This window comes from Lissotriton helveticus, chromosome 11 (genome assembly GCF_964261635.1).
Source record: "Lissotriton helveticus chromosome 11, aLisHel1.1, whole genome shotgun sequence".
NCBI classification, from domain to species: domain Eukaryota; kingdom Metazoa; phylum Chordata; class Amphibia; order Caudata; family Salamandridae; genus Lissotriton; species Lissotriton helveticus.
The window spans coordinates 601,989,355-602,001,920 of NC_136072.1; the positions used below are offsets into that span (position 1 = coordinate 601,989,355).

At 48.3% G+C, this 12,566-nt stretch overlaps 1 protein-coding gene across 2 annotated transcripts in view; it reads right to left on the bottom strand.

Moving 5' to 3' along the window:
- XRN1 (5'-3' exoribonuclease 1) overlaps window positions 1-12,566 on the bottom strand; it is a 1,049,234-nt gene that overhangs the window by 725,896 nt on the left and 310,772 nt on the right. For both annotated transcript variants that reach the window (XM_078666417.1, XM_078666416.1), the window contains exon 18: window positions 7,672-7,767. In XM_078666417.1, coding sequence (XP_078522543.1) covers window positions 7,672-7,767 — 96 coding nt within the window. The remainder of the gene's footprint in view (window positions 1-7,671; window positions 7,768-12,566) is intronic.

Here is a 12,566-nt window from a genome sequence, read left to right on the forward strand (position 1 = left end):
GGGGGGGGGGGTACTATTCAATCGAACATTATGGATTGCTATACCCATCCTAATGGGTCCCCTGGTGGTGCGAGTAGGTCTCTGGAAGAGGCAGGTGACGGCTCAGCCGCGGCAGGATGTCATGGGCGCCATTGCTAGTATGAAGACCTCCATTGGACAGCAATATGAGGCTTTGGCCCTTAAGCTTGACACTGTGGCAATCGACGTCAATTTGATCAGGGATCAAAGACTAACGAAAAGGTCAAATCCTTAGATTTGAAGACCTCCAGCCTTGTGACTGATGTGTCCGATTTACAGACAGAGGTTCGCAACCTACGATCCTCCAATGATCTCTTTGCTCGTCGGCTGGAGGATTTTGAAAGTCGGGCCAGACGCAATAACGTACGTATTATTGGGGTCCCTGAAAAATTGGAAGAACCAGCTGCAGATCTCCTAGTGGAGGACCTCATCCTTAATCATCTCGCCCCCAAAGGCCTGAGCAACTTCTTTGTGGTGGAACGTGCACACAGAGTGCCGGGTGGGAAGCCGAAGCAGGGTGCCCCGCCGCGGCCTATCATCGCCAGAATTTTCAACTTCAGAGATAGAGACGCTATCCTGCAGGCATCACGGGTGGGCGGCCCCACGAAGTTCGAAAACACTACGGTGAGCTTCTACCCAGATTTCACCCAGTTCGTTCAGAAGCAAAGGATGGGGTTTCAGGGGGTGAAGCGACGACTGAGGGACATGGGTATGAAATACGCTATGCTCTTCCCAACTCGGCTGCGTGTTGAATACGAGGATCGGACGTTTTTCTTTGACTGCCCTGAGAGAGTGAGTGACTGACTTGATACATTGCCTACGCAGCGTGATCACACGGAACATTCTGAAGGAGCTGTAGGTGACCCGTTGAAACAGGAATGAGAAATGGTTTCTGGTTTCCGGACATTGTGCATCAGTTGCAGCTGTGGTTCGATGACTTTTACACTTGCGTTACTTATGGTGGGATACCCAGAGATGGCGGGGTTTCTTTTTGTAGAATAGTTTAATGTTAGGGCAACAGGCACGCTGCAAGTTGGGGTGGCTTTTGAGTCTAACGCAGGGGTGCAGGGTGGGGGGGGGGTTGTATCGGGTATTTGTTGGGGGGTGGGAGAGGGGTTTGGGTGTGTTTCATTTTTTCTCAAGGCAACGTATTGTTTTACTTCTGGATCTGGGTGTTGTGTTCGCTATGGGGTGGGTTCTGCATTCAGTTCTGGGATGGGGGTAGGAGGTTGAAGTTACTGTGTTGGAATGTTAACGGGTTGGGGGATAGGATAAAACGTGGTGTAGTGTTGCAACTACTGAGACGCCTCTCCCCTGATGTAGTGTTACTGCAAGAGACACATCTGATCGTAAACACATGCCATGCTATGACTAGGCGAGGATATCGTCTTGCTGCACACTCTGGATTCACTACTTGTTCTAGGGGGGTGGGTATTCTAGTTAAGAGCTCCCTCCCCCTGGAAGTAGACTACATAATCCTCGACGACAGGGGGCGCTACGTTGCTCTCACTGGTAGGTGGGAGGGGAAGACTATCTCACTGCTTTCTGTATATGTTCCACCTGGTCTGTAGACTACGACTTTTGCTGATTTGGGGAGAGTAGTTCTGGGGCTTCCAGAGGGCATTCTGGTGATGGGTGGAGATTTCAATTCTGTCGTCTGTGGTAGGGAGGACCGCTACCCCCCCCAGGGACCTCACGAGATCACAGTCTTGGCAGAGTGGCTTTCTGGAGACGCTGGGACCGACAGATTATTAGAGGCTGCTGCATCCGGGACAGGCGCAATACACCTTCCACTCTGGTGCTCACGGTAGTCACTCTAGACTGGACTATGTCTTGATGCCAGCAGCACAGGCCTCGTCGGTTCGGGAAGTTAGACACCTGGCCCGGGGTATTTCAGATCACTCCCCACTGTGGCTTTTGATGGACACGAGGATGGGGGCTGAGGGTCGAGTGGCCCCGATCAATCCTTGGAATCTCCGTAACCCCAAAACCCGGGCAGAGTTGGTTAAGTCTCTGGATCTGTATTTTGCTGAGAATGTGGGGTCTGTGTCCTCTTCTGTTTCACTGTGGGAGGCTTTCAAGATGGTTATCCGTGGACAGGCGCTGTCATTGATCGCTGGTGCCAAGAAAAGCAAAAATGAGGCGGTGGTCCGCCTCGCGACCGAAATAGCTGAGCTGGAAAGGGATTTGGAGTTGGGTATCACCCCTGATAAGGTTCATGTCCTCAGTATCAAACAACTTGATTATAGGGCATTGGTAACGGACGCTGCTAGAGTTATGAGTAGAGAGCAGCAGGGACGGCTATATGATGTGGGAGACAAGGCTGGGAAATTGATTGCTTGGTTAGAAAGAAAGGAGAGGGCGAGTCGTATGGTTCCTGTGATTGAGAGAACAGATGGAGTGCGAGTGGCTGACCCTGTTGAGATTGTTGAGTGTTTTGCTGAACATTTTCGAAATGTGTATTCTCCAGTTTCTGATAGACCAGAGGAAGACTCACATCTGCTGTTACGAGATACTGCGTCGCCTTGCCTGTCGGATTCAGATAGGGACCTGATGGTCGCAGCACTTTCAGTTGACGAGGTGGCACTCGCTATTCGTTCTGTCAGTTCGGGAAAAGCTATGGGCCCTAATGGTCTCCCCATCGAGCTTTACAAGCTGCGTCCTGACAAAATGGCCCGTATCTTCGTGATATGTTCCTGGAATCGCGAGACATCGGCTCCCTCCTCCGTGATCAGCGGCTTGCGACCATTGTGGTGATTCATAAGGAAGGGAAGCCGCGGGATCGCTGTGCATCTTATAGGCCGATTTCGCTTCTAAATGCGGAGCCAAAGATCCTCGCAAAGTTGCTGGCAAACCGCTTGATAAAGGTAATCAGTGACCTGATCCATCCGGATCAATCCGGTTTCATTCCACATCGCAATACAGCATTGAACTTGCGGCACTTGCACGGCGTTCTCGCGAGAGCAGCGTCACTGCGTGAACCGGCCATCTTGGCTTCCTTGGACGCTACGATGGCCTTTGATACAGTGGAATGGCCGTATCTTTGGGCTGCCCTTGCAAAGTTCCGTTTTGGTCCTGGTTTCATTGGCTGGGTGAAACTTTTGTATGAGGAACCATTGGCTCAGATTGTGGTGAATGGTCGGGTTTCTACGTCCTTTGTTCTTGGGAGGGGCACGCGGCAGGGGTGTCCGTTGTCCCCGCTTCTTTTTGCCCTCGCCTTCGAACCCCTGGCTGCTTGGCTGCGGTGGGAGCCATCCATGAAGGGTATTCAGTGGACCCCAGACTTTGAGGATCGAATATCACTCTATGCAGACGACATCTTGTTGTATCTCACACCGCATCGAAAGTCGTTGATTGTGCTGTTTGATGTACTGAACTCGTTCGGGAGGCACTCCGGCCTTGTGATTAATTGGTCCAAGTCCTGTGTCTACGTACTCTCGGGTGACACTCCCTCTTTGCCGCGCGGTTGCCCCATACAGGTAACGCAGATGGGATTTAAGTATTTGGGGGTCTTTATTACATTAGACCCCGGGGTCCGTTACGATCGTAATCTGCTTCCTCCGCTCCAAAAGTTAAAATCTGACGTTGTGGCCTGGCGCAGACTCCCATTGTCCCCCCTCGGGCGTGCAGCTCTTTTCAAAATGATGTCTTTGCCGCGGTTTTTATACGCGCTTCAGAACACATTTGATGTCATTCCGGCGAGCTATTTCCGGGAGGTGGAGAGTTTGCAGAGACGATTGATATGCGATGGACGTTTGCGTATCGCCCTCGCCAAGCTGACGCTTCCCTGGTATGACGGCGGTATCGCACTTCCGGGTATTAGGCGACACTATTGGGCCTCTCAGCTGGGAGCGATTAATCATGTAATGTACGGTCCTGCGTTAAATCCGGCGTTTGAGATGGATAAGTGGCTGCTACCGGATGGAGATTATAACAGGGCGCTTTATTCCAAATCTGCTGGAGGGAAACTTTCAGGACCCACTAAGATAGCGGTGCGAGTGTGGCAATGTGCGAATGCGGCAATGGGATGGAGGGATCGACTGACCCGGTCGACTCCGCTATTTGCGTCTGAAAGTCTGGGCAGCCTGTGAAAGACGAAAGGATTTGAGAAGTGGGATATGATCGGTATTTGCACGGTGAGTGATCTCTGGGCCAAAGGTAGGATTAAGACCTTTGAGGAGTTGAAGGTAGAATATGAGCTGAGTGACAAGGAGTTCTTCCGTTATGTGCAGATTCGCCATGCGTTGAGTTTGGTTTTTCCTGAAGGTATTGTTATCTCGGAATCATCCCCACTCGAAGATCGGGTGCTTGACGGATATGTTCCCGACAGCACTATTTCTTTGATATATAAGAAATTAACGATCGAGCGGACCTGTTGGCGCAACTCAGAGAGGTCTGAACCAGTGACGGTCTAGAGTTGGATGACGAGGACTGGCAATCGGCGATATCCTCCCCTAAGGAGGTCGCAATTCCGGCCCGTCTCCGACTCGTACAGCTTAAGATCCTGCATCGGATTTATGTGACCGGCCCTCGCCTGATTCGTATGGGTTATTCTGTGGATGGGTTGTGTAAGCGTGGATGCGGTTTAATTCGTACTTTCCTCCACATAATTTGGGAATGTCCGGAAGTGGTAGTGTTTTGGAGTCGAGTGCATGCTGTGATGGAGGAGGTCACGGGTGTTGCGCTGTTGCCTGAAGCCAGGCGTTGTTTGTTGAATGTTTGGGAACCGACTGATTATGATGTGGCACAGACTCAGTGGGCGACCCTTGGGAATATGGTCGCCAAGAGAGATATTGCGCAGTTGTAGGGTTCCCAGAGACCGCCCACGGTCTTGGCATGGAAGGAGAACATGGACTGGTGTAGGTTTAGAGAGAAGACGGTGTATGTGGCACGCGGCAGACCTAAGAAGTGGGGTAAAATCTGGGGCCAATGGAACTCCTACCGGGGTGATATATGTACACCTCCCCTCGCGGATATTCCGGATGTTCCTCTTTCCCCCTGACCCGACATTCCTAGTGTTGTTTAAGCCTCAATGTATTATGACTCTCTTTCCCCCCTGCCCCCCCTCGCACTGATTTGTATTAAATTGTAATGCACTTTCCTTCCTCCTTGAACACGTATCCAGCTGTATTGCCTTTTATTGCCTTGTTTGTTCATGTTTTATTAATAATAAAAAGAGTTACAAAAAAAATTTTTAAATAAAAAATACTAAAGTCATGCCTTTCGGCCTTCACGGCGCACTGGCCACATTTCAAAGACTTGTGGACATCTTGCTACGGGCACATCATCAATACGCTGTGGCTTATCTAAATGACAGTCATATATAGTCCCAACTGGGAGACCCATTTACACCACTTGAGGAAAGTTTTTGATACTTTTAAACAAGCAGGCCTAAAAATGAACCCTAAGCAAACTACTCTAGCCACAGATCATATAGAATACTTGGAGTACTCTATAAACGGGGGGGACCATATAGCCGCAATATAATAAGCTAGAAGCCATACAGAACATACCTCACACTACAACAAAGAAAGAAAAACGAGCCTTCGTTGGTCTTGTAGGTTATTATCAACAGTTTATTTCTCAATTCTCGGAGGTTGCTAATTCACTCATTGAACTGCTCACAAAGAAACACAAACACTTAAATCGAATGAACTAAATTTCACAAACACAGCTTTTAAAAACTGAGGTATCTTATGCATGTCCCTGTGTTAAACTAGCCGGATTTCTTTTTTTTTTTTTTTTAAACGTGTCCTCCAAACAGACGCTTCTGACCGGGGGTTAGGCAGTGTATTATCCCAACTAGACCTGCATGTTCTTCTGCGGCCCATATTGTTTTTATGCCAAAAGTTGTTTCCTCTGGAAGTACATTATGCAACAATGGAAAAAGAATGCTTGGCCATTACGTGGGCCATGGAGGCACTTCAATATTACTTTTTAGGCCGTACCTTCTTTATCTTAACTGATCATGCCCCGCTGACGTGGGTGGCCACCCACAAGGACACAAATCCCAAGGTATTTCTGTGTTTTTTAGCATTACAGCTTCTTTATTTTCAGGCACTCGAAGGACCGGGAAAAACACAAGGAAATGTTGATTACTTGTCCCGGTATCCAGTTTCCGTATGGCATCCATACCTAGGGGAAAGGCATTTCCTATGACTTCGATTTTCCAAGATGACCACCACGAAATCCCTTCAAGGTGAGGAAGGCGATGTACCAGTCTGTGAAACACCCATTATGATGATGTAATTTGATTTGTGGAAGACCAGGAAGGATAGAGGAAGCAGACCGGAGAATGAGAAAAAATGGGCAATATTGAAGAGTGCGAGCTTACACAGGCGAATTAGTCCATGGACCTGGGAGAATAGCCATAGGAAGAACACGGAGGAGGATTTGGAGGCGAATCCACAGAGGATCAGCCCAGCAGCAGCGCCTGCAAGTGCAGCCATCTCCAGGAGGAATAGGACACTGGGACACCCCTTGCCACGACCCAGGAGAGCCGTGACAGGTCTCGGTCCTTCATTTCTTTGCACTCAGGAGGTGGTGCACGGTTGGAAAATGGGCCGCACAAAAGCACAAGTGAAAGAGCACTGCACAGGGAAGTGGTGACAAGAGACTAAAGTATAGTGGCTCAATCATCCACTACACATTGTTTTCTTTGATTATTGTTTTTACTTTTGAGGGGCCATGTATCTCCTGACGGGACATGGACCGGGAAAGCTTCCAGAATTAAGTTAATCGGGAGGACAACTCATTCCTAACCAAGAAGGACATTTTTTTTTTGTTTTTTCAGTTGGGTAGTTCAGAGGAAAAAAATAAACTAACCCCAGAAACTGTTGTGAGGACCTTGGTTACATTAAAGGTTCACTCTAATCTACTCCCTGGAGTGGACATTAATTATTATAACGTCCGAACAGTGACCCCATCACCTAAAGCCGGTATTTTTAGCACTTTTCTGTGCATACTTCAAACGGCAAATAGAAATACAAAGCACTTTTAATTTTGTTCTAGGGCTGTATTAATGATCAATGACTAACAATTAAAGGAAACAAAGATAGAAACATCAAGTTACAAATATAGTGTCACGACTAGGCCTTTACAGGCTCTTTAAATAACAAATAGCCAGTATTTTTTGGGGGGGAAAGGTGGCAATCCTACTCGTGATATGCCTTTTCATGAAATGCATTCTCCAATAAAAGTAAAACACAACTGTAAGGAATAGCCAGAGTGGGGACCCAGGGAGTACTGTAACCAGTTAAAAAAAAAAAAAACAGTTGCATTAAATAGTTAACATTAGCATGTAAATTACATTTTAAAAACTGGTAAAAAAAACTCAGGTGTGGCGGAGATAGGATGCCAGAAGTTGCCCAGCTGATGCCACAGCAGCTCAAGCTGCAGCAGCCCAGGCTGAGAAACAAGGGGGGGGGTTGTCTAAACCCCTTTTAGCCATATAGGCATTGCACGCCTGCCTTGCGGCAAGCGCTTGGTAACAAAACACTAATTTGACTTCAGCCACTGGCCTGCTAGGAAACTTAGGGGTCTTACAACTGAGGGAAGGGATGACAAGAACAAGCAACAGATATTCAGAAGATCACATCCGACATTGAATACTGTCCTTCCACTGAAAACATTCAGTATTTATTGTGTACTCACTTGCTCACATTCATCTTCAAAGAGGATTTCTAAAATCATGTTCTCACCACGACTGGTTTGCTGGAACACTTGCACGCCATGTTTCTTCAAATAAAACTGAAAAAAACAAAAAACATAATGGATTCTTTATTTTCACATGCAGTAATATAAATCATCATCCTTGTCTACAAGTAATGCCTGCATTTAGAGCATATTTTGGTAATAGTAAAGTTATAACAAGAAAGAATTTCTTGATGCAAGCTAATCAGTCACCATTGCGATAAAGGAAGTGCTGTTTGCCCTCAGCAAGGTGTAATCCTTCTTAGACATATAGGCAAAAGACAATATTTAGCCAATGTCTAAGCCTTTTTGTATCGTAAAATAAATGAAAAACGAAATGTAGAACATCTTCTAATAGGTGTTTATATAACTCAAAAATTGACCAAAGGAGGCATGGCCACGCAAGATGGACGATCGGACGTAACTTGCATCAGCTTCGTTGCCTCAAGGCTGTCGTGGGCATACCGAAAGCCCTAATGTAGCCTAAATGCAGCTCAACAGGAGTCATTAGCCGCGGGGCCAAAAGTGATCACAGCGGAATAAGCGGAAAACCGGCCGCGGCTGCACACAGCTCGTGGAGACTAGGGGTGAGGCCCAAGATGGGGGTGTGCGGCCACACAAACTGATCCAGAGCTGCAGACCCAGAGTGAGAACAGCGTCGCAGGCACTTCACTGCTACCCGACCCCCAACGCCGCCGAATGCACTAGCTGAGAGGACGCTGACAAGTAGACGCGCGCGGTTCCACTTACCGCCGAGAGGCTCAGCACTGAGAGCAGTGGCAGGGCGTCTTGCATAGATCCAGTGCAGATGAGAGGCTCCTGACATCACTGGAGGTAGGCAGGGGCTTCTGCGTCATATTACAAGCCCGAATCACCCGCGGGAGGCAGCTGGAAGACATGGGGGGGCCCGTGTGGCAGCAGCAATGTAGTGAGGAGTCTTCCTTTAATATTGCCTGACTCCAACATGGCGGACTCAGGCCCACAAAGAGGTTTTACTATGACCACGCCACTGATACAAGCCTGAACTTTCTTAGGCACCCAGCACAGGTACAGAAGCACAAGTTACTTACCTTTGGTAACGATATAACTGAAAGAAACAGTAGTTCGTATTAGATTTCTTACCTTAGAATATCTCCAGGCGTCAGACTGGATCCGGAAAATTTTGCGTAGCAGTACCCTTGCGCGTCGGTAGGCGTCATTTGCGGCTCCGTGTCCGTCGTCGGCATCGTTGGCGCCGGGATAACGTCGCCGGAGTACTTAGACGCCGCCCTCGCGCGCTGACGTCAGTTCTTATACACAGCTTTTCCGCGCCAGAGACGCAGAGCCATGATAAAAACCAACACTGGTGCCATGAAATTAGGGCCCTGAAAGGGGATGACCTTAACCCTAGATATCGGTTCGCAGAACGGGGAGGATGGGTGGGGCGGTAAGGAATCTAATACTAACTACTGTTTCTTACAGATATATCGTTACTGAAGGTAAGTAACTTGTGCATCTGAAAGAAACAGGTTAGCATTAGATTACTTAGCTTAGAATAAATACCCCAGCAATACCAACCCCGGTGGTGGGTCTGCAAACCAATAATCACACCAGAAAGTCGTGGAGGACGGAACGGCCAAATAAGCAATCCCTCCGGACTTGGTTGTCCAGGCAGTACTGTCTTGCGAACGCATGCAGCCAGGCCCACGTAGCTGCCTGACAGATGTCCTGCAAGGGGACTCCCCGGCCCAGGGCAGTAGTAGCTTCCGTGGCCCGAGTGGAATGGGTCCTCAGCCCAACAGGAGGCTCCTTCTTAGCTAAAGAATAGCATGCCTTGATGCACAACACGACCCACCGAAAGATGGTCCGTTTGTGCACCGCCCACCCCTTCTTAGCGCCCACGAAACCAACACAGAGGTGGTCATCCACCCGGAACTGGCGTGTGCGATCCAGATAGTATGACAGTGCACGTTTTGGGTCCAGACGGTGGAGCCGCTCTTCCTCTTTAGAGGGATGCGGAGGCGGAAAGAAGGTAGGCAAGGTGATGGACTGCCCGATGTGGAAGGCTGTTGTGGAAAAGTAAATTTTGTCATGTTCTGTGTCCCTACGTGTCATCCATCATATGTTATGTGTGCATGACCAATATGCATATGTTATTCCCCATGTCCGATTAATGACGCAATTATAGTTGTGTCCACCTCTGGTATGCCATTTTCCAGTCCTCATGAGTAATATGAGTATCAGGCTTATGTAAAGTAATGTTGCCACGCTTCTCAGTGTGCACGTTATTTCATTATAAAGTCCCCGTTTCCAGGCCTCAACAGGGCCCGGACATCAGATTCAGCTCCTGTCTCCTGAAGCCTCGCTGAGGAGCGATTCAGCCCCCACCTGTATCCTCGACCTTTCACTTACTTCCTGCCTCGCAGTGCCCGGTGCAGCTTGGCTCTGCCTCTGAGTCTGCCAAGACTATGTTATGATTCCAGCTATCAGTTTAGTCCTCCTTCTCTGCATTCCTAAGCTACTGAACTGCATCAATAGTTTCCGTCATTGTCTAGCCTATGCGGCTCCATGTTAAGAGAAATACTGTATTTAATGGTCATTTAATATTCTTCATCACGCACTATATGTAGAATAAATGTATGCTCTAGTCTTAGAGTCAATTAGCTTTTCCCCTCATGACTTCTAGTTTATATCAACATGTTCCCTAAACATCAGATACTAGATAGGGTTTAGGTACATGTCGCTCCGACCCTCCAGACTTTAGTCTCTGCTCCTAGCACAGAGTTCATAGCCCCCAGCTTCTCCTAGTAACACGTCATTGCCAGTTTGCGCGCACCATCAGGTTAGAGGTCCCGGCTCCTTAGGTAGCCCCCTCCTATGTTTCCGCCCATTCATGACATATTCTGTTACGTTTGCATCACATGTCTGAGTTACACCTTCTTTTTACTCTTATCTTTCGCGACTGCTACGCGTCACGCCTTCTGCTCCACCCACTGCTACGCCTACCGCAATGTAATGCTATGTGTTCGCGCTATGTATATATGCTCATGTATTGTTATTAAAAGTCAGCGCGCTCATCCCAGACCCAGCCCCAGCAGCTGCTGGGCCCTGTCATCCTATTCCTATGCAGGTTGTCCTGTTCCTGTCCTTATGCTGTATTAAACCTGCAAAAACTCCCACTACCTCGAATCTTGACTCTTATTTATTGAGCTATCTGTTATTCATTCATTCATTCAAAAATAGATCCGGTATTATTTATTTATATACCACATAATGGCGCCCGAACAGGGACTTGCCCTTTCCCCACGCGTCGGTGAAGCCACGCCGACCCCCTGACCCTCTGCAGTCGTGACGGAACTCTTCTGCGCAGTGGCAGATATTTCTGCTCAAGTATCCCTCAGGCCCACGGAGGAGACGGAGGAGGCGGTCCAGCATCCAGACGAGACGGTGGAGGAACGCGGCGAGTCCCGACCAGAGCCCAAGCCAAGAGTCCAAGGTCCGAGGTATCCGGAGGTCCACCCGTAACTGAAGTCCGAAGTCCGAAGTTCGTCGTCGTAGCAGTCCAGTCCAGTCCGAGGCCTTCCGTTCTTGCTGCCCGGTGAGTACCGTTACTGGGGTGGTATCTAGACAGGGTCAATTTGATTGACTCTGGTCTGTGGGTTGGTGGTACACAGTCCCACAAACGAAGTGTTCACTTCGGTGGATGCGGGTCCTGACGTGTCTCTTTAAGAGACCGGTAAGTTTCGTACTGTTTCAGCAGTGCATCTAGTTTCTGTTCTAGTCAGTTTCTGTTCTCGAGAAAATTCATGTGTTCTGTTCTCAGTATTTCCAGGTAGTATTCTGTCTGAACTGTTATTTTAAATGTTTTTCATGTATTCTAATGTCGTGGTATGAATGGGAAATAAGTATCGTGTTTATTGTGTATTGTATTATGTCTAGATTACAGTTCAGTCATGCCCATATTTTCCAAGTTACGTCAGTTAAAAACTAGAAAGGGTCTGCTGGAAGCAGCAGTTCCCGTCCCGCCCAGGGACAGTCCAGGTCACTTTATGTATCAGAAACATGGCATAAGTGCCATATTGTATCTAGATTTATGGGTAGAGTATACCAAACAGTTAGAAGAAAAGTATAGATGGCCCGTATCGGGTACATGGGATGCCGAGTGCATCATGCGAGTAGAAGAAGCATTATGGAAAAAGAAAGCCAGACAATCACAGAAAGACGCCATCGAGTTATGGCGCAAAGAAGCTCATAAAAGAACCGAAAAAGAAATCAGAAAGTCAGAATTAAGTAGAGAATCCCAAGAACGAGCCCAAGAAAGAGAATTAATCGAGATAGGTGAACGAGTCAAAGCTGAACAATCAGACAGACAGAGGAATGCCCTCATTAAGGGTATGTATCCTCTTCTTGCTGAGGGCTTGCCAAAAGCGACCCCGGAGGCATCCAGTAATTTCCCGCCACCGTTAGTTCCGACCAAGCTACGTCACAAACCGACCGCAGCTGATATTTTTATTTCGTCCTATCTGGACGACACAGTCCCCGAATATGCAAATCCTGTTCGCGCTCCGCCAGCCCCTGTAAATCAGGTAATTCCTGCTCCTCCAGACACCGGGGTGCCCTTAACAGCCCCCCTGGGTCAGCCCGCCATACAAGTCCAGCCCACGTTACAATTACCCACCCTGCCAGGACGAAAAGCATCAGTTGATGATTCTAGTTTAGGGGCCGCAGGAGGAGGTCTTCCTCAAACTCCGCCGCCATACAAGCGTTTATCAGCACTCGAATTACATGCTCAAGCATCACAGCGTACTCCTAAGAGTAATAAGTCTGTTGCAGAGATCAGGCAAACCCTTGGCGAATGTGTCTATGACCCAGTTCCA